General features: G+C 43.5%; 1 protein-coding gene across 1 annotated transcript in view; it reads left to right on the forward strand.

Annotated features, from left to right (window-relative positions):
- Window positions 1–19,048: 19,048 nt before the first annotated feature.
- Window positions 19,049–25,797, forward strand: part of LOC309329692 (uncharacterized protein) — a gene marked incomplete at its 3' end in the record, with an annotated part of 64,179 nt that continues 57,430 nt past the window's right edge. Inside the window, exons 1-6 of the mRNA XM_081840707.1 lie at window positions 19,049–19,090; window positions 21,250–21,344; window positions 22,601–22,668; window positions 23,008–23,026; window positions 24,467–24,494; window positions 25,706–25,781. Coding sequence (XP_081696833.1) covers window positions 21,287–21,344; window positions 22,601–22,668; window positions 23,008–23,026; window positions 24,467–24,494; window positions 25,706–25,781 — 249 coding nt within the window. The 5' untranslated portion in view covers window positions 19,049–19,090; window positions 21,250–21,286. The remainder of the gene's footprint in view (window positions 19,091–21,249; window positions 21,345–22,600; window positions 22,669–23,007; window positions 23,027–24,466; window positions 24,495–25,705; window positions 25,782–25,797) is intronic.

The raw sequence follows: 25,797 nt of genomic DNA on the forward strand, positions 1-25,797 counted from the left end.
AAACAGGAATAGGAAGCTCCCGACTCCCACCATGATATATTGTGGGCTCACCGCCACCTAGTGACTAAACTATGTAACAACACCAGCCACCCAGCCACCAGGAGAAAACAGCTGGGCATTTTCAAAGGGGTGTGTATGCCCAGACACTGTGGCGGCTGGTATTAACTTCAGTTCACTCACAGTGCATGTTCAATGGTCCTTCCCAACCATCCATATTTTATGAATTCAGGAACAGCTTAGCACTTAGGCATGGGCATGGTGTCCATCATGTTTTGGTAAGGGTAAAGGTAAAGGACCCCTGACAACTAAGTCCAGTTGCAGATGACTCTGGGGTTGCGGCGCTCATCTCACTTTACAGGCTGAGGGAGCTGGTGTTTGTCCACAGACAGTTTTTCTGGGTCATGTGGCCAGCATGACTAAGCCGCTTCTGGTGCAATGGAACACCGAAACCAGAGCAGCGCAAGGAAACACCATTTACCTTCCCTTACCTATTTATCTACTTGCACTTTTTGGTATACTTTCGAACTGCTAGGTTGGCAGGAGCTGGGACAGAGCAATGGGAGTTCACTCTGTTGCGGGGATTTGAATTGCCAACCTTCTGATCGGCAAGCCCAAGAGGCTCAGTGGTTTAGACCACAGCGCCACCTGGGAACTAGCCCTAAACTGAGGCTCAGGAAGAAATGCTCCAGGTGGCATTTCATAAACAGCTGTGGATTTGTCCACCTGCCTGCCTGCTTGCCATTGAACACCATCACCGCTGCTGCAACTCCATCCCTCCTCACTCAGATGAAAGGGCCCTTCTGCAGAATGAGGCACTGTGATAGAGAAGGCCACAGAGAGTGCCAGGCTGTTGCCACTGCTTTTCTGTAATAGCAACACACACGTCTGAAGGTTGAACATATTTTGCTAAACTTTATTGACATGTGTGTGCAGTGGTTTTTCCCCCAGTGGATATCCAAGGGTACGCAATACCGGCACCTCTTTTTTTTGTTGTTGTTGTTAAAAAGTGTGGCACTTACTGTAAGAACTTCATGGTGAGTACTGCTCAGGACCGCAATACCTCAAGGGCCGCCTTGTCCCATATGAACCTACTCGGACCCTGAGATCATATTCCGAGGCCCTCCATCGTGTGCCCCCTCCTCGAGAGGTCTGGAGGGTGGCAACATGAGTACAGTACTGGCCTTCTCTGCAATGGCTCCCCGTCTGTGGAATGCTCTCCCCAGGGAAGCCTTCATTGTATACCTTTAGGCGTCAGGCAAAAAACATTCCTTTTTAACCAGGCCTTTGGTTGACCTGATGAACATCCTATACCCTTTTAAAATGTGGGCCTTTTTGTGTGTGTGTGTGTTATTGGGTTATTGTTCTTATTTTGATTTTATATATTGTGATCTCTTCTGTGAACTGCCCTGAGACCTCTGGGTATAGGGCGGTACATAAATTCTACACACACACACACACACACACACACACACACACAGGCACCCATTTCCCCGGGGGAAAGTACTGTGTGTGTGTATGCATGTATCTATACATATAATAAAAATATAAGCATGTCATTGCACTACTTGGCCACAGACAGGTGGCACTGCAAACCACAATCTGATGAGAGAAGAAATGTTGCTGTGTGTGTCTCTCTGTGTGTTGTTTTTTTTTAGCTTTGAGAAAAGGTGAGTAAGAGTCATCATGATGGAAATTTTTAAAATTATGCACGGCCTGGAGAAAGGGGATAGAGAAAAGTTTTTTCTTCCTTGAAGGATTTCGGAGGGATAAAAGGAAGTCCTTCATACAGCAGATTGCTAAACGATGGAACTGGCTCCCAGAAGAGGCAGGGATAGCCACTGTCAGGGAACTGCCATCAGAACAGATACAGGGATCCTCCGAAAGTCTTGCGAAGCAGTTCCTCTTCCTGCGGTGGGGAAAGCTACGCCTCCAGTGGGGAAGAGGGAAAGGGATCAGGGGATGCTGCTGGGAGCCCCAGCACCGCTCCTAGTCAAGCCGGCCAGGAGGGAGGCACGCCTCTTCTGTTGCCCATCTTGCGCAGAGGGGTAAAGCACAAAGAAGGAAGAAAAAGGCTGGGGGTGACGAAGTTCTTAAGTTGGGGACAAAACCGGAAAAAGCCACTCTTGGATTCTGCCAGCGATTGAGGCAGACATGAACTTTGGGGTTCTGCACTATAGTTTTGCACCAAATAAAACCTGTAAAAGACAGGTTGGAGTCCTGCCTGGTTACTCGTGAGCAACCACCCTTGCCATCTGACAGCCACCAACTGGGATGGCTTTAAGAGATGATTGGACAAATTCATGAAGGAGAGGGCTGTCAGCGGTTACTAGCCACAGTGGCTCTGCCTTCCCGCCACACTGGAAGCAGAAATACTTCCAAATGCCAGTTGCCAGAAGCCACAGGAGGGGAGAGTGTTCTTATTGGTTTTCCACAAGTATCTGGTTGGCCACTGTCAGAGCAGGATACTGGACTAGATGGGTTCTTATGTTAGGGGATAGATGGGTAGCAGCATGAGGTGGGGAAAAGTGAGATCTAAATGCAATAAATAAATGTCATTGAAATGCTACTCAGTATTGATCCAGAGCAGATTCCATCATATAATAAGTAGAGTAAAAACTTAAACGTGTTGCAGGATTCCCAAAAAATAGACCAGAGGCAATTGTATTTCATCCAGCAGATCTTTACTGCTGCTACTGAAGGCAAATGAGCATAATGGTCACAAATCCAATACATTCAGAGATCCCATTGCTCTCTCCCAGCCCCTGCCAACCTAGCAGTTCGAAAACATGCCAATGCAAGTAGATAAATAGGTACTGCTTTCAGCGGGAAGCTAGACAGTGTTTCCATGCGCTCTGGTTTCCATCATGGTGTTCCGTTGCGCCAGAAGCAGTTCAGTCCTGCTGGCCACATGACCCAGAAAGCTGTCTGTGGACAAACGCCGGCTCCCTGGGCCTAAAGCGAGATGAGTTCCACAACCCCATTGTTGCCTTTGACTGGACTTAACAGTTCAGGGATCCTTTACCTTTACCACATAATTAATTTCTCAATAATTTAAATCTACAATTTATTTAGAGCATTTCTATGCCACTCTTCAGCCAGAAAGTCTCCCAGTGTGGCTTACATTCAATCAGTTAAAACAATACAGTCCTTTGTGGATATTGTAAGTCTTCAAAATAAAGAACTGACCATCCATTTACTTACAGCAACTAGAGCTACGAAAGCCCAATTCTAACCTCATATTGTTTCTGGTTTGATCAATTTCAAATCTGGATTTTTTCTTTTCTAGCCCCTCCACGGTGAGAGGCTTTGCTTGGTTTTCTGCATTGCACTGTGCCATACCAGTGCAATCATGTTCTTTTTCTTTGTCTTTTTCTTAAGATCAATATATTATTTTGTAAACAAAACAAAAACAAATGCAGTCCCTTCTTGCAAACTTCCAATTGAACACAACACACGAGGGAAAAGAGAAAGGGAGGGAAGAGGAAAACATCAAACTCAGGTACAGTGGTACCTCGGGTTACAGACGCTTCAGGATACATACGCTTCAGGTTACAGACTCCGCTAACCCAGAAAGTGGCTACTAACAAAGAAAACAGGAAATTTCTAATAATTTTGCTATAAGAAGCTTTCTTCTGATTCAACAAGGAAGATGTGCCCTGTGCAGGAAATGGACTGATATTGGTATCAGGAAGACATTATAGATGTACTCAGCTACTGCAGCCACGCCTTTTGACGAGGCCTGTCAGCTACACCCTGCTACCATTTTCCCACATTGGGGATTAAGCCTAAAGATTCACACCCAGCAATACCATCTCTGGTATGACAAAGTAACTTAGCTGCCACTGAGATATGTCCCCAGGTCACGCAAGAGGTGCAATCATTCATGGCTCAGTTGCAGAGCATCAGCCCGGCATGAAGATAGTCCCAAGTTCTATCTGCTGCCAGTCAGTGTATGCAGTATCATGCTAGATGGACCAATGGCCTGACCCAATGAAATGCACCTTCCTTTAGGCAAAGGTCATGGCCCAGTGGTTAGAGCATCTGCTTTGCATGCAGAAGGTCCCAAGTGTTGGCTATTTGCAGTTTAGTAGCGCTGCAGAGAGCTTGCTGGGAAGACCATGCAGTAAAAAGGGACTCAAAAATAACTTAAACAAAGTTTTAATAACAAAAACAAAAACTCCTTATACACTAAATACATCAACAACAAACCAGACCCAACCACCAACCCATCCCCCAGGGTAATGAGGGAGCTAGGTGCTGCTCCTTATATACTATACCCAATTGCTGACACAGCTTAATTAACACAACCTAGCAGCACCTGCTATGTTTCACAGCTGTAAGACTGGGTCTCGTTATTTGCCTTGGCCCTGGCCCTTAAAGACATACACAACTTGTGAAATAATAATGAACCTTCCCATTTTAAAGTGACCATTCAACATTTCCCCTGCGGTTCATTATTGTGGAACAAAAACATAAAGCATATTTTGTACATGTCTTTCATGTGTAACCTTTGGAAGTGCTTTAGTAAAAATGTCTGCAATTTGATTGTCACCTGGAACATATTGAAATACAATTATTTCATCAGCAATTAGTTTCTTTACAAACTGTAAACGTAATCTTAAGACTCTAGTGCGCTGCGTAATGGTTTCTGAACATAGGATAGGAAGTCCACTCTGGGAATCAAGGTAAACTTTTACTGGCAGTGTTACTTGCATCTGTAGGTCTGCAAATACCTGCAGATACCATTCTACATCACGAGTGGCCTGAAGGCATGCACATAATTCACTCTCGGTTGTGGAGAGACAAATAATGGTTTGTGTCTAGGACTTCCATTCAAATGGAGAACCGTTATAACAAAACACCATACCAGACACAGCCCTGCAATTATTTTGTTCTACTGCATGAGATGCATCGCAGAAAATTTCAAAACCTTTGTCAATACTTGTTGTAAACTGCAACCTATAATGTTTGGTATGCTTAAGGTACATTACCACTCTCTTAAGAGCAGAGAAACATTGCGTAGTGGGCTTTTCCACAATTTTTGCCAGAAATGAAAAGCATAAGTTATATCTGGTCTTGAGATTCTTTGAATGAAATTTAGCTTGCCTATAGCAGAACGATACAAAGTTTTGTTAAGAAATGGCTTATCTTCACCTGTAAAGGTGAAACCATACACCATAGGCGTTTCCTTCCCATTTGCATTTTCTAAACATAGCATTTCAACAAGATCATCAATTTTTGCAGTTTGATGAACCAGAAAAGATCCATTTTTGCCTTTCTCAATTTGCATGGATAAGTAATTTTTAGCTATGCCTAATTCTACCACATCAAATTTCTTCTGTAACTGTGATACTACCTGCTCATATTCTTGTTTAGTTTTTGTAGAAATTAACACGTCATCTACATACACACATATTTTTGTTACAGAGTTTGCCCTTTCCTTTATGAACACACAATTGTCTGCCTTTCCTTGTGAAAAACCAATATCCAGCAATTCTTTTGCTAAAGTTTTGTGCCAATTCCTTCCACTTTGGTGCAGACCATAAAGGGATTTATTTAACTCTATAAATCCATTTTGAATCAATAAGTCTCATATCTGGGGTTTGTGGTACAAGAGACCAAGTGTTATGCTCTTTTAAAGAAGCTATCTCAGAGTTCATAGCTTTATACCAATTTGCAGCTTGGTGCTTAGGTAAATTCTGAACATCATTGTAGCTTTTTGGCTCAAAAACTGCCTTATTGGCATACACAGTATTAAAATGTTCATCTGCAAATTGTTGTGGCTTCTGCCTCTTTCTATCTGGACGTCTCAGTCCGGAAGGAGAGTCAGACTCCTCAGACTTAATGGGACTAAGTGAACTACTACTTTCAGGTTGTAAATCATCTGTCAGATTGAAGAGATGCCTATAGGCTAAGCTCACGGTCAGAAAACTCAAGAGAATCTAACCTCCCCTCGGGTGCCTGTGACTTTAAATCATCAAACAAATTATCAGATTCAACAGGCTTTTCGTCTTTTCCCATTAATTCAGAAGCACCATTTCCTGCTGCTTCTGCTTCTTCCTCTTCTTCCTCAGTATTATCTATACCATTAGTATCTTGGAAAACAGCAACTCCATTCCAATTTACACTTTGTATCATGCTTCTGGTAATATGAAATTTACCAGTTGCTGGTATGTAAATTCTGTACGCCCCCTGCTGGTAGCCCATTAATTTTCCCTGAACACTACGCTCACCCAATTTCTGCTTAGCGGGATAATGCATAATTACATCTGAGCCCCAAATATGTAGGTATTTCAGATTAGGGCGTTTTTTAAACAGCTTCTAATAGGGGGTGACACATAAATCAGAATGATAACTGTGATTTTTAACATGGCAAAAGGCATTGAGCCCTTCAGCCCAAAATACCTCGGGCAGATTAGCATCCTGCTTCCATACCCTCCAATATCCAGCTGATCAGAATTAGGAAGCCTGGTGGTTTTTTGGGGGGAGTCCCCAAATTCTTGCAGAAGCCAGCTGATGTGCCACAGCACAGGACCAAAAAGAAAAAAAGAGGACATTCCAGGGTCCAAACAGAAGCCAGGATGGTTTCTGTAATTCTAGGAAGTCCCGCTCAGATTGGGACAGTTGAGGGATATGCCCAATAGCTCAGTATTGTCTAATTGACTGGCAGTGGCTCTGCAGGGTTTCAGACTGAGGCCTATCTCAGCCCTACGTTGGAGATCTTGGGAACTTGGAATGTTAACAGAAAGGGGTTGGTTCATTGCTCTTCTATGCCACACTTTCAATACCTGCTGGAAACTTTTCTATTCTGCCAGGACTGTACAGTGGCACCTTGGTTCTCAAACTTAATCCATTTCGGAAGTCTGTCCCAAAACCAAAACGTTCCAAAACCAAGGCGTGCTTTCCCATAGAAAGTAATGCAAAACAGATTAATCCGTTCCAGACTTTTAGAAACAACCCCAAAACAGCAATTTAACATGAATTTTACTATCTAACGAGACCATTGATCCGTAAATTGAAAGCAATTATCAATGCACTGTACTATAAAATAAATAAGAAAGTATTATAGATGATAAAAATTAAAATTAATTTATTTCCTTACCTGCATGGATGATAGTCGTTGTTTGGATGAGGGGCTTTTATCCATTTCCGCAGTCACACAATCAATCAATCAATCAATCAATCAATCAGTAGCTGAGCTGGGTTCACAAAAACAAATTAACTGGAAAAGCCTCAAAAACAAAAACACAAAACAAATAGCAAAAACAAAAGCACCCAGAAGTCCGTTTGACTTCCGAAATGTTCGAAAACCAAGGCGCAACTTCTGATTGGTGCAGGCGCCCTGGAAACAATAGCCGACAGCTGCATAGGACATTTGGCTCTCGAAAACCGTTCGAAAATGGGAACACTTACTTCTGGGTTTTCAGTATTTGGGAACCAAGGCATTTGGGAACCAAGGCACCGCTGTACAGGCAATTATAAATTCATCTTCCCACAATAGTTAATTGTCAGAATTTGACTGTTTATATGGTTATTTTGTTTTTATGTACTGTTGTAAACTGCTTTTTAAATGAAATAGCAGTGAAGAAATATAAACAGACATAGGAAGTTGCTGAATACTGAGTCTGAGCACTGGGCCACCTACCTCAATTTTGTCTACACTGGCTGGCAGAAGCTCTTGAGGATTTCCGTTCTGCTAGCTCTGCTATGGAGCTTAAAGGACTGGAAAACTGTCTTCCTGTACAAGCTGGTCACCCACTTCCTCAAATCCTGTTTGGTTTTCTGACTCTCTTGGCCTTGCCTTCTCCTTCACAGTCTCCTGCCTCTTCCATCCCCATTGCTTAGTCACCAATCCAAAACATCCACGTGGCAGTTTATTCCATTTCCCTGATGCCTCCCTAACTATTACTTTCAGGATAATATTTGAGCCTTCACACAATGTAAAGCCATTTTCAGAAATCTAGCCTAATTTAGTGCACCCTTCTCTGAATTTTGCAATTTTGGCCAAGTACTGCACGCAAAAAATGCATATGTCAATAAAGGTGTCCACAAAATTGAAGACATCAGTGAAAATAAGGTACAAAAATACATTGTTTGCATAAAATTGCTTGCAAAATGTGAACATTGGTCAAAACTGTACAAAAATGTGTCTAGTTACAGATAGGTAGCCGTGTTGGTCTGCCATAGTCAAAACAAAACAAATTCCTTCCAGTAGCACCTTAAAGACCAACACATGTTGGTCTTTAAGGTGCTACTGGAAGGAATTTGTTTTGTTTTAAAAATGTGTCTGTTAGGAGAAGTTTGCACTAGAATGCAGATGGATTCTCACAAGCATTTTTTTTTTAAATAATGAATCATTGCAGAAATTTGGAGAACTGAATACAATTGGAAAAATGTATTGTTATAAAACCATACAGTGGTACCTTGGGTTAAGTAGTTAATTCGTTCCGGAGGTCCATTCTTAACCTGAAACTGTTCTTAACCTGAAGCACCACTTTAGCTAATGGGGCCTCCTGCTGCCATCGCGCTGCCGGAGCACGATTTCTGTTCTTATCCTGAAGCAAAGTTCTTAACCTGAAGCACTATTTCTGGGTTAGTGGAGTCTGTAACCTGAAGCGTATGTAACCTGAAGTGTATGTAACCTGAAGCGTATGTAACCCAAGGTACCAGGTTAAGAACAGTTTCAGGTTAACAACGGACCTCCGGAACAAATTAAGTACTTAACCTGAGGTACCACTGTATATGCAGAAAAATGCACACATGTCAGGGGCTCAGGAGCTGAGGCACAGGGAAGATGGGAGATGGAGAGCGAGGGGGAGGAATCCGAAGGGAGCGTAGGAGGGGACAGTGGTCCGAGGGATTCCATGAGCCTCTCCAGCGAATCGGAAGATTCACAGAAGGGAGCGCCAGTGGCCAGGGGCAGGGGGGGTCCCAAGGGGAATGCCCCAGGAGCAAGGGGGCAGCAGGGACTCCCAGAGCAGTAGTTGGAAATCAGGACCAGCTTCCCCACCAGAGCAGAGTGGGGGGGAAGAGTCCCAGGCATCGGGGCCAGTGCTTTCCCCACCAGGGAGAGGAGACGAGGCAGAGTCTACCACGCCTCCCTCGGAGAGTCGGACAACGGAAGGGAGGTCAGATCCGGCCAGTGTCACGGAAGAGGGAAGCAGTGATAGAAGTAGTGTAACGGTTAGGAGAAAGGTCACTGGGTTGGCGCGAGAAGCAAGTTCAAATGTACAGGAGCGCGGGACAGCAGAGAGTGAGGATTGGGAACCGGGTCCTAAAGCACGCCGGAGGCAGGGGGAGGAGCTAAGCGACTCAGCGTCGGAAGAGTCCAGAAAGGGCAATGCCCCAGAGGGCAGGAGGACCCAGAGGAGAAGAGAGCAGCGCAGGAGGTGGAGCAGGGCTAGGATCTTAAACTGGTGTGGAAGGGGCGGAGACTCAGACGGGACTTCGCCGATCTAGAGTCTAGACGTAGGGCTGCACGCTCTGGCTTTGAAATGGAAATTAAACTTCAATAAAGACTTTTGTACATAACATCAGCCTGGCGTTGGTCCTCTGTGAGCTGGGACCTAGAGGCAGCTCTGACAACACATTTAATAAAAACCACACATAGCAACTCCCATTATTATAAACAAATGCTACTTAACGCTATTTAATAATACAAGCTTTACATTTTTACACTCCCATTGAAATTGGGTTGTCTTGTCACTTTGATTTCAGGCAGAGCTTCTGCGCCTATAGCCATGTCATCATGAGAGGCAGAAGTTCGACAAGGAAAGTGTTTGTCTCCATGCATTGCTTTTCCTTTCTTACCTGTGCTGTTAAAGGCATTAGAGCATTGGGGGAGGGGTGAACTGGCCATGCTTTGCTGCAAGTAATATCACACAGCACAGATTAGGGAGAAACACATTTGTTGAATGCCAAGAAAATCTAATAACATTATGAAAGCTACATTCAAAAGAGTGGAGAGGAGAATCGGCCTGAAGTAATGAAATTGCCTGATTTCTGCAATGGATAACCTTTGGGTTAGGTAAGAACGAGAGTCGGCCAAATATTCTCAGAACACTTTTAGATCTGTAAGTGTGCAGAAAAGGGTGTGGTTCAAAGGGAGAAATTTTGCTCCAGGCCATCAAACCGTCCTGAAGAGAGCGAGAGAAATAAAGAGAGAAGGAGAGAGAAGACTATGTACTTTGACAACAAGTGCCTTTGGCATGCTTCCAAATTCAGACAGTTGGAAAAATATTACATCCTAGTAAAAAACAACTATGAAATTTGAGAGGTGGAGTTTGGAGATGGATTTAGATGGCAGTTTGAATGTTTTCAATGAGAGAGCTCCAGTTTCCTTCCCCCACTGCTGATTTTCTTAGCCACTTCCTCTTGCAACCTCCCTTCCCCCATCCTCACACCCATGCTCTCACTATTTCCCTATTCAGTGCCCAATTTCCTTCCTCGGTAGCTAAAACATGACAGTTGTTTTTCCCAGAGGAAAGCCTCTCTGGGAGGAAGATTTCGACTGAGAAGTGGCACCTGGGAGGCAGGGGATGTTGTGTTTGGCCCTGTCCCTGCCTCCTACTTCATCACCCCCAAATCCTTTCCTGAAGTTGTTCTCCAAGGAGGGACAAGGTGTAGAACACACACCTTGCAGGTGGGAGATGCTACTTTCAGTTCTTAGCATCCTCAGTTCCAGTGGATGAGGTGAGAGACTTCTTTACCGGAGACCCTGCAGGGTCTTTGCTTCTAAACAGAGGAGTCAACATTGACCAAGGTGGATAAAGAATTTGACATGGCCTGCCAACCTAGCAGTTCGAAAGCACCCCCGGGTGCAAGTAGATAAATAGGGACCGCTTACTTGCGGGAAGGTAAACGGCGTTTCCATGTGTTGCGCTGGCTCGCCAGATGCAGCTTTGTCACGCTGGCCACGTGACCCGGAAGTGTCTCCGGACAGCGCTGGCCCCCGGCCTCTTGAGTAAGATGGGCGCACCAACCCCAGAGTCTGTCAAGACTGGCCCGTACGGGCAGGGGTACCTTTACCTTTACCTTAAAGGTGGTTTTGATGTTCTAAGCATACACATGTTTTTATTACTTGCCCTTCAGTAGACATTGTAGTTGGGCAGCGGCTCTCACTTGACCACCATTCAGCAGAGATGTAACAGTCCAGGGAAACATGGGGGTGAAGACCCATTACTATTTTTTCAGCAGGTTTCCAACAAGGATTGCAGTCTCCAGCATCTTAGAGCTGTCCTATCAGCATGAAAGGGGAGTGTTTTAGCCATTGAGAAGAAGTCCTTTCTGTCAGTTTGCATTTCTTAGTCCAGAAAGTATCGATCTGATGTGTAGAGATCTTTCCTATTCTACTTAAATCAAGAGGGTTCTGGAAGCTTCTCTGTGTGAAAGAAACAAGCAGAAGGTTCATGATGTTTGGGTTATTCCTTCAGAGAAGCTGAATACAGCTAGTTTAAACTGGTTCTGTTATCTCTTTCTGTCAAGATCATGCTGATTATAATAGTGAGGTCAGAAGGAGCCTGAGTTTCATTCTTTCTGTCTCTTTTTCCTTTTGGTCTTATTATAAGTTATTGTAAGTTTAAGTTAAGTCTGCTGCAACTGGATTTCTTATGGACAGTACTAATCCTGAATGTAAAAATGTGATGACAAAGCCATTTCTGACCCCATGGGGGAAGAGAGGGGGTTGCGGTCTTGCCCCTCCCCCCAAGCGCGGGGGCTGGCCTGCTGCCCCCGCGAGAGTTGGGGGAATCCCTGGGCGTGCCTTCCACCCGTCCGCCAATCGGCGGGCTGGGGGAGGTGTGGCCTTGGCATACTTAAGGCCAGGCACGCCCAGGGACCACCCTCTTCACTCCTGGCCAGCTGAGAGGTTTTCCCGTCCCACCCACCCTTAGGTATAGGTTAGCTTAGGTAGATATGACCTTGCTATGGACTTCGGTTGGTCGCCGCAAGGGGCCTGGTAGGAATTTTTCCAAGTTGGCGAACTTACGGCCTTTTGGTTTTTTCGCCTACCTCGTAGCAAACGTCACAACTTTCTTTAGTATTGGCGGTTAGGCATTGGCTGGGGGTTCAATTGTTATGCAAATGGATCGGGGGGAAGGTACGCCATCACCTTCCCCAAGAAAAGGGGTAGTCCGGTAAAGGACTCCGGGGGGCGTTGTCTTGTCTGAAACCTGGGAAGGTAAGGGCCTCCGGCACGCCCCCGAGCGGTGACACCCGTGGGATCCTAGTTGGCGTACTTCAACAGGACCCCCACGGTTCGTGTTAACCCATCCCGGTCACCATGCCGGGTAGTGGATAGGTGCCAATGCCTAAGGCCAATACCTTCAATTCTCTAATCAATAAAGTTGTGGCCTTTCATGCCCAATTAACTTAATCAACGTCTCCTGTGTCTTTATTTCTGGGGGGGGAGGGGTATTGACACGCAATGATGTATAGATGGTATATAACACCAACTAAGTTATCTAAAATGTAAAAATGTAAAAATAAGGAATGCTGGAAATGAAAAGTCAAGGAAGGCAACTTTTTCCATATGTGGTGGACTTGTAATAAAGTCAAAATTTTGGGGGATATGATATATAATGAACTGAAGAAAATGTTAAAGGTTACATTTGTTAGGAAACCAAAAGCATTTTTATTAGGAATAATAGGTGAGGAAATACCCAAGAAAGACCAAAAACTGTTTAGGTATGCAACTGTTGCAGCAAGAGTTTTACTAGTACAGAGATGGAAACCACAAGACTTACCAACAATTCAGGACTGGCAGACAAAGATGGTGGAATATGCTGAGTTGGCGAAATTGACTGGGAAAATCTGAACCCTGCGGGACCAAACGTTTCATAAAGACTAGAATAAGTTTATAGAGTATTTGAAAGATAATTGTAAACATTTAACAACACTGACAGGACTGATTTAAAGCTTGATAGTTTATAGAAAGCACCAATTTACAATTAACATAATTTTGTGGATTATTAGAATTGAATAGAGGAAAGAGGGGAAAGATGAAATGCAATTTAAAAAGATATAGTTTAAGGTAATCAAGGGCTGGGAGGGAGGGGAGTTGAGTGCTCATGAGAGCGGAATATAATGTGAAAAATTTGAATATGTTATATTTATATAAAATGGAAACTTAATAAAAATGATTTAAAAAATAAATAAATTCTGCATGTATTGGATTTGTGACCATTATGCTCATTTGCCTTCAGTAGCAGTAAAGCTCTGCTGGATGAAATATTAATTGTCTTTGGTCTATTTTGGGGGGAAATCCTGCAATGTGTTTAAGTTGTTACTCTGCTAACTATACATTGGAATCTACCTTGGATCAATATTGCGTAGAATTTCAATGACACTCTCACCTTTTGGACTGATTGGATTGATTGTATTTCTATATCGCTTTTCATTCAAATGACTCCCAAAGCGGCTTACAAACAATAAATAACAATAACAAAGGACCATCACAAATACAGCATAAATCATATAGGATAATTAGCAAATCGTTGGAGAAAGAGTTACAATCTATAAAACAAAGCAACAACAAAAATCCCCACAAAACTAAATATAACAATTAAAGCAAAAGTCATGTTATATGATTAGCAAATTGGAGCCAACTACAGCTATGGTTTTCCCAGTAGTGATGTATGGAAGTGAGAGCTGGACCATAAAGAAGGTTGATCGCCAAAGAATTGATGCTTTTGAATTATGGTGCTGGAGTCCCATGGACTGCAAGAAGATCAAACCTCTCCATTCTGAAGGAAATCAGCCCTGAGTGCTCACTGGAAGGACAGATCCTGAAGCTGAGGCTCCAATATTTTGGCCACCTCATCAGAAGAGAAGTCTCCCTGGAAAAGACCCTGATGTTGGGAAAGATGGAGGGCACAAGGAGAAGGGGACGACAGAGGATGAGATGGTTGGACAGTGTTCTCGAAGCTACTAATATGAGTTTGACCAAACTGCGGGAGGCAGTGGAAGACAGGAGTGCCTGGCGTGCTCTGGTCCATGGGGTAACAAAGAGTCGGACATGACTGAACGACTAAACAACAACAACAGAGTGGAAGGAAGTGCATCAACCAATCCAATCAGTCCAAATTGGCTCCTAGGATCATTCTGGAGAAGGCTCACAGGAAAAGTACCAAGGAGGAGTCACTCTGTATGCTCCAAAGCTGAACATTTCGGAAGACTGACAACACAAGGGGTTCTGGTTTCAAGAGAACAGTGTACACTGGAACTTTAAGGAAATCATGCCCCCATCCTTGGCAGAAATCAATCTGAACAACACCAGGCTTGGAATGAGCAGTCTTAGGCTATAAAAAGCTCTTTCCTAGTTTGAATCGACTGCTTAGTTCTTCAGTACACAGTGCCAGTTTGATGAATGACTGTCAAGAAAAGATGCACCATTTGGCCCTGGAGATGATCCAGCGATCCTCCCTGCGCTTCCCCTCACATCACCGCCAGAGCAGTCCCCCTTGATATCTTGTGAATGGCTCAGGAGGACAGATTAGGGCTTGCATGGTACGCTGGCACTGTCCAAACAGGAAGGGTGGCTGTTTGTGTAAAAAGCTGTTTACTCTGCTCAGTGGGGCCTTGCTCTAAGCATGTATGGGATTTACTTGCGCCCATTGTTGAATGACAGCTCCTGTGTTTGAAATCAGAAGGAAATGCAAGGCAATGTAGGGCAGCTGGTTTCGGAAAACAGTAAACACAATGCAGCTGAGAACATGAGAAGAGCCCTGCTGGTCTTGAAACTGCTAATGATGGCACCAGGCATGTTTCACTGGACAAATTCATGAAGGAGAAGGCTAGCACTGACTATAAGTCATGATGGCTGAAAACCACAGGCAGTGGCGGACCTTGGAGTCTCAAATTTCAGAGGTGCCCCGTTGTCAGGCTTCAAGGAATCCTATCCTTCCCATGGTGGCAGCCAAGAAGCAGAGAAACATAAAGGTGTTCTTACCAAATAATTTATTCAATATTCACACACAGAGAGAAAGGAAGGCAGTCTCCCGAAGACAATGGCATTGCTCCAAGTAAAGTCCTACCCCCTACATCTCTCCTATTCTACGTCATCCCTGCGTTGGCTGATCTGTGCTTTCTGTCTCTGGGCTTTCTGTTCAACTACCCTCAAGGCATGCCTGGTTCTGGGGGGGGGGTCAGAAATGCTTTCAAGAGACACTGAGTCTGTCAGTTGTCTCTCCCCTGGTGCTTTCTCTTCCTGCTGCTTCCTCAATATTTCCCAGCTACTCCCCTCTGAACTATGACCTTCTGCAGACCATTGTTCTCCTGTTCTTGGGAAGGTTCTTGAGAAGGTGGGGCGGCCTCCACCATTCCTCCTCAGTCCAGCCCCTGACACACATGCAACACCAAAATCTGGCAACTTCTGTTTCTCATCTTCCATTCTATATCATAGTTGTGTTGCCTTCTGCATCGCCCCCCACGCCCAGTGCAACCGAACCTGTCACGCTCCCCAAAATCTGCCTAAGGAGGGGAGAGTGTTCTTTTGTTCACATCCTGCATGCGGGTTTCCCATCAGGGCAGCTGGCTGGCCACTGTGAGAAGACGATGCCGGACTCTATGGGACATTGGCCTGATCCAGCAGGCCTTATGCTCTCAACTCATAAGGGAAACCAGCCACTTCAGAATGTTGAACAGTCAGAGACATAGAACCACTTCTTGACATGTTGCCAGGTTCGAAAACTCTCTGACCTGAGCAGGCACATAGAGATTCAACAGAAGATTACCAGCTCAATAGTATCTTCTGAGTTTCTGATTGCCTCCCTAGGTCAACTGGTCTCTCTTTCTCCCCCACTTTAAATCTTGATTGTCTACAATTTGAGCAGCACATCAAGAATGCTGATCTGGTTACGCAGCCTTAAAATATGCAATGATTTCTGCCCTTCACTTGACGAAGGACAGGTTGTATAAGAATGAAGGGAGAGGATTAATCAAAGCTCAAGGGAACGTGAGATGTGTAAAGGCCAATAGGGAAGCAGCGCCAATTTTTTTCCTTTCTTTTTTTTTTAAAAAAAACTACTGGCTGTTAGCAGGTTGGATTCTGAAAGTGTTAGGCAGATTTGAGAAAACTCTCAAGGTTTTGATGATTAAGAGGCATAGAAACTGTATTAAATAAGTAACACAAGGGCAACAGATTCTTGGCTGTTGTTTCTGGCATGATGTGGGTTAATGGTCCTAATTAACCATGGGTTATAGAATCATTATATATATTATATAGTTGGAAGCAACCTCAGAGGTCATCTAGTTTGACCCCCACCCTGCTCAAGGCAGGATTATTATTATTATTAATTGAATTTATATACAGGATCTAAAGTGCAGGATGCAGCGGCAGCAACCCGGACAGATGAATGCCCAGCCTCTGTTGAAATATCTCCATCCTACCTACAGGACCGTCTCTCCTGGTATGTCCCACGGAGGACCTTACGGTCTTAAAAAAAAACAACCTTGGAGGTCCTGGGCCACAGAGAGGTTAGGCTGGCCTCAACCAGAGCCAGGGCTTTTTTGGCTGTGGCTCCGATCTGGTGGAACTCTCTGTCACAAGAGACTAGGGCCCTGCGGGACTTGACATCTTTCTGCAGAGCCAGCCAGCCAGAGCTGTTCCACCAGGCCTTTGGCCAAGGCACAGCCTGACCCCCTCCTTTGGTAATTCTTCACAGAACTCTATCCCAATGGTTGCCATTAATTTGATTTGAACTGATTTTATAATGAATTGATTTTAGAATGCTGTATTATTTTACTGTAGTTGGCTGCTCTGAGCCCAGCTTTGGCTGGGGAGGGTGGGATATAAATAAATTATTATTATTATTATTATTATTATTATTATTATTATTATTATTATTACTATCGAAGCAGATCCCACTGCATCTCAAGGAAATCTGTCCAACAGCTTCTATCATTAGGAAAGTTAGGTTCAGTGGCTTGTTAGGAGCTGTACTTGCACATGCAACAGGGATGTGGAGAATAGTTTTGTAGCTTAATGGGGGGAAATACTGCAGATGTCAATTCCTGAATATATTTGGCATACAGTATTTACTTTACAAATGGGTTTGTGTTATCTCCCTGGATAAGCATTTTAAAGCAACATTTTTTTAAAAAATGGTACCCAATCCCTGATCTATTTAATCCAATTTTTAAGAACAGATTGATATATGTTGAAGATGTTCACATCCCATTGCTCGTTTTCTCCATGTTTGGTGGAATCGTCATGGGTAAAGTTTAATAGTTGGGTATGCAATAGATAATAATTGCTATAGGCTATTTTGCTATGCCTGTTCTGTTGTCTTTGCCGACAAAGGTCCGTATAGTTAAAGCTATGGTTTTCCCAGTAGTGATGTATGGAAGTGAGAGCTGGACCATAAAGAAGGCTGATCGCCAAAGAATTGATGCTTTTGAATTATGGTGCAGGAGGAGACTCTTGAGAGTCCCATGGACTACAAGAAGATCAAACCTCTCCATTTTGAAGGAAATCAGCCCTGAGTGCTCACTAGAAGGACTGATCGTGAAGCTGAGGGTCCAATACTTTGGTCACTTCATAGAAGAGAAGACTCCCTGGAAAAGACACTGATGTTGGGAAAGATGGAGGGCACAAGGAGAAGGGGATGACAGAGGATGAGATGGTTGGACAGTGTTCTCGAAGCTACTAATATGAGTTTGACCAAGCTGTGGGAGGCAGTGGAAGACAGGAGTACCTGGCGTGCTCTGGTCCATGGGGTCACAAAGAGTCGGACACGACTAAACAACAACAACAACATTTTGCTATAATTTAGGTTGTTATTTAGATGTGTGTTTGCATCCATCTTTGATATATTTGGTTATATCCTATGACAGTAGAACTAGCATGGGATTGATTCATGAATTGTTCCACTGATTGTCATGTAAACACCTTTTGTGAACATCCACAGTGAAAAGCAGTCTCTAAATAGTGGAAGTGCGTTTATTTATTTAGCAAAATTGATACCACTTGTCTGTCCATTTGTTCTCTTTATGTTCAGATGCCTTTTGAGATTTCATTGCCAAACTTGTCATGAAGGTTCCTGAGGTGGGGTGGCAGACTCCATTACCATTTGGACACTAGACGCCATTTTGAATCAAGATGATGGACTGAAATGTCATTTTGGCACGCCTGTGCCCATTTTTTGACATTGCTTTGGCCACCTCTTGAGATATCATCACCAAACTCAGCATGAGGGTTCCTTGGAGGGGATTAGGGGCTCTACGTTGATGCTTGAGTGCCAGGCACCATTTTGAATCAAGATGGTGGACCAAAACATTACTTTGGATTGAGTTCACCCAATTCTTGATGTGAGTGGTTCACAAATTGCACTATCCATTTTAAAAACCACAATAATAAAAATACCCAGGCAGCCCCGGGAACTCCCAGCTAGTTAGCAATAAAACAAAGCAGATACTTGAAAACGTTCTAAAACGAATTACAATCAATACCAAGCTAGAGACAGATGAAAACATGTGTAACTTCTACACATCTGGATAGGTTTGTCTAAACAGAAATGTTTTAAACAGGAGCTGGAAACAGTACAGTGAAGGCAGCCGCCTGATGTCAATAGCCAGGGAGTTCCAAAGATCAGTTCCTTACAACTGCGGAACAAACATTATGCAGCACCTGTAAGAGTGCCAATTCTGCAGCTTGAAGCGGTCGAGTGAACATGCACAGTGTAAGGTGAGCCCAGAAGTAGACTAAACCAAGCAAACAAACAAGTAAAGAATGTTGGCTGCTTCTGAAAGAAAAACCTAGGCACCCAAGGGCGAACCACGTGACGAGCGGCACATGGTGACTGGTCCCCAGCCACTCCACTGGCTCCCACCAAGGTGAATTTCCTCTGCTATGGCGAGCCCAGCCTTCTGCAGGGGAGTGCAATGTGCCGCAAAGGCCAGGGTGCCCCAGGAGGAAGGGTGGGGCCCTTTTCTTTTGTTCTTTGCAGCTGCATCAAAGCAGCCACCTGTACGGCTTGACTGCATTCCATCCCAGTGGCTTGAGACCTGGGTATAAAAGGAGATGTCACGGGAGACTGTGACACTTACACTGGTCCACCTGCCAGCCTCCGGAACACATGACGGCGTTTTGACGGTAAGGTGGGTTTTGGAGGGGCAGGGGAAGAGAAGGTGGATGGGGGTAACTTGTACGCACTAGCTGCGATTCCTGCATTACAGGTGGTTGGACTAGAAGACCCTTGGGTCCTTTCTAACTTTACAGTTCTATGTTTCTGTGCCTTAATTTTGGGGGCAGTAGGAACAGCTGGATTCTGTCCTAAAACAGTAGAAATTAGAAATTCATTGGGAAGACCATTTGCCCACTCAATATTGAGCTATAGGCCACTTTGCTGCTACCAACACTTGGAATATTAATTCTGGGTTTTGATATTTAAAATATCCCCAAAATTATTAATCTAGATCAGCAGTCCTTAACCTGGGGCCCTCCATATGTTTTGGACTACAACTCCCAGCACAATGACAGCCAGTGTAGCCATACAATTCTGGGGCTGATGGGAGATGGAGTACAAACCTGTGACCTTCAGGTATAGGGTGGTATATAAATAATAATAATAATAATAATAATAATAATAATAATAATAATAATACCTGCCATGCCAGCTGTTTCTATTTTTTATATTTTTTATTTACAATCAAGCGCATTCTATATTATAAATGGTTAGGTTAAAATTTCTTAAGCCTCATTCCCTTTTCCTCTTATATGACGGGTTGATGATCTGTGGTTTGGACATGTCAAGTGATGTGTTGAGCAGCTGAGCCAATCGCCAGCCCTCTATACTTCCATGAACTTTCCTGGCAGTGAAATTTTAGCTGCAGATTTTATTCAGTTTTTTAAAAATGGTGCTTTGCGGCCTAATTTTTTAATTCTAAAAAACTACACACAATTAAATGGATAAAAACACTTTTTCTAAATAAATAAATAAATAAATAAATAAATAAATACCCAACTGTTTTTAAATATGTATCCCTTCTATCCCTGTGTTTATATTTCTCTCCACTTTTAAATATTGCAATCATTGTGAAACTGGTGTTAAAATTGGGGGCAGGCCAGTGTTTTAGCCCTCCCTTAAAAAATGATTAAAAATGGATCAAATTGGTTTGAAAATGGTGTGCTCAGGTGAGCTGTCCCTTCCCCATCTGCACTGAGAGCTGGTGTGGTGGTTAGAGTGTCCTATTAGGACTTGGGAGACCAGGGTTCAAATCCTCATTCAGCCATGAAGTCTGCTGCCTCTCACCCTAACCTACCTCACAGGGGGTTATTGTGAGGATAAAACAGGGAGGGGAGAACCATGTATACCACCTTGAGCTCCTTGGAGAAAAAGGTGGAATATAAATGCAATCAATCAGTCAATCAATATTAAATTGCTATGTCATGCAATTTTCTCTGGAGGTTTCTAAGCAGAGGTTGGATAGCCACCTGTCATGAATGATCTAGTTGAGATTCCTGCATTGCAGGAGATTGAACTAGGTGACCCCAGGGTCCCTTCCGAGTCTACAATTCCATGATTCTATGCCTCCTAGTGTTATTGGAACATAACCAGATGAATGCACACAAAAAGTGTGATACTTCTCAAACTGTTGAAAGTTGTTTGCGATTCTGACTGTAGCTTAGAGCAGAAGAGCAACTATGAGGCCCAGAAGACACTCCTCTGGAAGATCTAATGATTTGTTCCTTCATAACCCTTGTGACAAATCACTTCTGGAATTATGCAGAGTTTCAAAAGGATGCACATGGATGCATCAGGAGAGCGAGGAAGGTTGTTCTCGGAGGGAGGGCCTGAACTGGGTGATCCATGGGATTTGCTCCCACTACACAAGATGTAGTCATGGCCACCAAGTCGGTTTGCGTTAAAAAGGATTAGATAAGGCCAGTGCTTTTTTTCTGGGGGTACGCATACCCCTAAACATTTTGTGAAACTTTGTACCATTGACTGTATTTATTTCCCCCGATTTGAACTATAAAATGGTGATTTTCTTGAGTCAAAATGAGAGAACTCCTAAACGTTTTTAAAGAAACAAAGCACTGGTTAAGGCTATCAGTGGTTACTGGCCACAATGGCTGTGTTCTGTTTCCACTGTTGGAAGCACAACTCAGGAGAGTCTGTTGCGTTCAGGTCCTGTCTTTCAGGCTTCCCAGAGGCATCTCATTGGCCACTGGGAGAATGGGAGACTGGACTGATCCAACAAGCCAGGCCCTTCCTATGTTCTTATGAGGTCATATTTTATGCTTTATAGCACTGCAAGGAAGGCCTGTTTGGAAAACTGAGTTGCCATGAAGGAAAAAGAAGGCCCGCCCATTTACGCGATCTTTACTTTGCTACTCATTTCAGGTAGGTTTTCCAGTTCTTTTCCCAATAATTAACATAATCAAATGCATCCAAGTAAATATTTACACAGTGAGCAAAACAGGCATTTTTCTGGGGCTAGAAGGTGAATCAGCTTTACAGGGATAAGTCATCACATTCTTTGAGAGCTAAAGCAGTGACTCATGGCTTTTCTATGCAACTGATTAATTGCCCAGCTTGTAATGTCCAGCTGATTAATCAGTTCAATCAAACATTTTTAGTTGTTTAGAAAGTCCCTCCTAACAGAGGCAGCTGGTTCTGAAAAAGTGCCTCAAATTACTTTTAGTGGAAGTAGTTAACAAAAAATGACTGTTGTGGCAAGCACCATATTGGAAGGAGTCTTCTATAAATTGGGGAATGGGGAATATTTTCTGAAAGAGAGTTCTGCTATAACACTTACTTGAATAAGCTAAAATCAAAGCAGCTGTGCTTCTACTTCAGAGTGTTTTTTGTTTGTTTGTTTTTGCTTCTGTGTAAATTTATGCAGAATAGATTAATTGACTAAAATCAGTCTTCCCTGACCTGGTGGCCTTCTGGCGGTTTGGCCATGCCATGACTAACTCAGCTCCATTCATTTCAGTGGGTCTACTCTAAGTTAACTTGGTTAGATACAACTCCATGTGATGAATCCACTAATATTTAATGAGGTGACAGCCTTAGATTGCAATACCGTACACATGTATTTGAGAGTAACCACCAACAAACACAATAGGAGCTATGTCTGTGTAAAGAGACATAGGATTGCACTGTTCAGATGCAACCCTATATTCACTCACTTGGGAACAAGGCCCAGTGAATGTATTTCTCAGTAGACATGAGCAGACTTGTGCTGTTAGCTAAATTTGTTGCAATAACAGCAGACCATCCTGGAGATTCTCTTAACTTGTGAGTAAGAAACATTTCTCTCTCTTTCTCATAGCATTAAAATTCAGAGGGACTAGTGGTTCTGGACTAACAAAAGAAAGGACTGCTATGTCACACCACTAATCTGTGGGGCTCCCTGCCACAAGATGTGATGATGGCCTCTAACTCAGACTGCTTTGATTCAGTGGCAGCCAGTGTGATGTCCTATAGATGTTGTGAACTACTACCCCTGTTATCCTTGACCGCTAGTCACAATGGGAATTGTAGTCATAACATCTGGAGGGCACCATGTTGGCCAAGCCTGCTTTAATCCTTAAGCAAACTCTTGGAAGACTAATCTTTTCATGTGTTCTAACTATTTCAAATTGCATTTCAAGGGGGCTGGACGGAAGGCAGCTGGCATGGTTATCGCTCTCGCCGATCCTATCCTATCGCTTTGAATCCAGTAAGTATGGGGAGGGGGGTGAACAGTGGCAACATGATCCATTTGCTGTTGGAGTTAATTTGCCAGTTTAGTGTCTGTCCTGAAAGTAGCACCATTTATTCAGAAGAAGATCTTGCCAGTTGCATCACAGGTGAACAATGACCGAACAATTCAAATCAATGTTTATATGAACACTCTGATGCAACATCCCCCCCCCCCCCCGTGTGGGAGATTTTCTTTCCATCATTGTCATTTTGACCCATTCACAGCACTAGCTTTTTAGAATAGATCCAGCTCTAAATATGAGCAATATGCAATCCTGATTTTCTGACCACTTGTCTTTTTCTTCTTTTTAATCAGTGTCCGGCCTACCCAATCTGTAAGTAAGATCAGTTTTACTTTTATCTTATTGGCACAAGAATGAGGGTCAGGGGATTATAGCAGACTGATAGTGGGTGGGAAGGAGATAATTATCCAGACCCATAACCAATATCACACACAAGTTAACCTGAACTCAAAGCACTGTTTCGGACTAAGGCATTAATGTAATGACCTATTTATGTGAAAGGCAGTTCCAGCATCCCGGTTCTTTGTCACAGGGCTCGTCCACCCTTCCGCTTGTCTCATGCCTAGAAAGCATGGGTTTGAGTGATTTTCTCCTTGCCCCACTTCTTTCCAGTGGAAATGATCTACAGATGTAGGACAATGAGGTGGTAAAACCATAGAATTGTAGATGTGGAAGGAACCCAAAGGGTCATCTCATCCAACTCCTGCAGTGTAGGAATCATAGCTAACCCTGAAGTGGAAGTGTGGATTGCACCACTTCAGGTTACATAATGCTCCTTTGAATGCTTTTAAAGAAAAACTTTCCTCCAAATAGAAGCCTAACACATTGGGAAAAAATTCCTAGCATTGCTCCTTGCAAGTGCAAACTTTCTATCTCGAGGGTCCCTCCCCCTTAAAATGCAAGAGAATATTCAAAAATGGCATCTCCCACCTGCACTCTAAAACAGTACAGTCCATTCTGCTAGCTGAGAACTCTACCAGCTCATCTGGCTAACAGGCATTGAAACCTGATGCCTGAAAGTTAATGGAACATTCCCCAAATTTCAACTATGCTTGTTCAGAGTATGCTAAATTGTACCCCACAAGAAGACAGTCAATCTTCACTTTTGTTTGTCCTGCCACTTTCCCCCAGGGAAAACCTCCTCTTTACTACTGAATGGGAGCAAATGTCAATTGAGTTTTGGTAAAGAGTGGGTTTTCCTGGGGAAAGTGGTTGGGCAAATGGAAAACCACTTGGGCACATGCCCAGAAAGTTTGGGAGAAGCAGAAGATCTCTCGGACCTGTACTTTCTAGGCATGGGACGAGCAAAATGTAGAGGAGCCGTAAGTGAGGCTCCTCTACACTGCCCTGTGAATGGGGCTGCTGTCCAGGGTGCTGAAACAGCTGTGGCTTGAGATGTCTCCTAACTGAAGCAAGGAGGGTTGATTCACCAGAGCCGTAATTCAACCCAGACTCATTTGTGTTGCATCGATTGACTGAAGCATGTATAGCTGTGCACTGGGTTCTGACTCCCCTGTTCCATTGGATCCAGCAGCCTCATAAGATTTATTTATGTTTATAGATATACCACTTAATCAATACATACATACATACATACATACATACATACTATGTTTTATTGCTTCTGGTTACAAGCCAGGCTTCAAAGGTGGCAGGCAATGAAATGACCAGAATATAGATAAAAGCAACTGTTTTTAAAAACAAATATAGGAACACTGTGATTATTTACTTTTTGTCTGTTTGTTTTCACAGCATCAACCTACTGCTCCTCCATCAGCAGGTACAGGTGAATGGGGTAGAATTCTAAGTGCTGGTGGTATAGCTAAGGTGGACCTTGGGCCAAAGTTTAGGGCCCCATAACTCAGGGGCCTCCCAAATGAGGGCCCAGAGAGCACCAGTTGAGGAGTTAGCAGCAAAGTGACTCCATGTTGAAGAGAGCCTCCTGGAACAGGCCAGGGGCCCATCTAGTCAAGCACCCTGTTCTCACAGTGACCATCCAGATGCCTGTGGGAAATTCACATGAGGGACCCCAGCACAAAAGCTCTCCCCTCCCCTCCTGTGCTTTCCAGCAACTGCTATTCAGAAGCATTGTTGCCGCCAACTTTGAAGGCAGAGCATAGCCATCATGGCTAGTAGCCATCAATAGTCTTCTCCTTCATGAATCTGTTCAGTCCCCTTTTAAAGCCACCCAAGTTGGGAGCACATTCCATAGTTTAACTGTGTGAAGAAGTATTTTTTAAATCTGCCCTCAATCTTTCAACATTCAGCTACAGAGGGCCCTTATAAGGCCATTCATTCTAGGGTCTAATTTTTTCCTAACCTATTTGTTACCAGGCCAAATTCAAGGTTATTGTGTTAATTCACAAAGCCCAAAGGACTTGGGCCCTAAGGACCATCTCATTACTACCTCAATCACTGAGCTCTTTTGATGGGACATTTTTGGTGGTTCCCTGTGTCCCTGAGTTTTGGTTAGCCTTTACTAGGGACCGAGACTACCCTGTGGAACTCCCTGCCAGTAGAAACTAGTCAGGAATAATCCCTGCCTAATTTCAGACATCTGTTGAAAACTGTATTATTTAGGCAAGCCTTTGCAATATAATTTCCAATACTCCCCCCCCCCCAAGCTTGAATGATGCTTTTATCAGAGTGACTGTCAGTTTGTATGTGGTATACATGTCTTGCTGTATTTACATGATGGGTGCAATTGATAACTATTCATAACTATTTAAATAAACAAGAAAGTATGTATGAAATGAATAAGGAATCCCACTCCATATGTTGTGCAGCTTTTAAAAAACAAAAAGCAGTAAGTTGGTAGTACAATCAAATGTGAGTTTACTTGGAAGGAAGTGTCACTTTGTTCAATGGGGCTTACACCTATGTGAGAATTGCAGGCTGAATTATTTAATCATTTCAGTAGCCAAAAGTGAGATGAAACGTATTTGACTGGTTGGCAGAATTATCTATAATCTTGTGTGTTTCTTTATACAGGGCAGAGCTAAACGCCACGCTTGAAGAACCATGCCAATTTACACTGCCACAGTATGCTTGTGGCTCAGCAGATCAGGTATCTTTGCCAGCCT

Source organism: Podarcis erhardii (assembly GCF_964252035.2).
Source record: "Podarcis erhardii genome assembly, chromosome: 14".
Taxonomy (NCBI): Eukaryota; Metazoa; Chordata; class Lepidosauria; order Squamata; family Lacertidae; genus Podarcis; species Podarcis erhardii.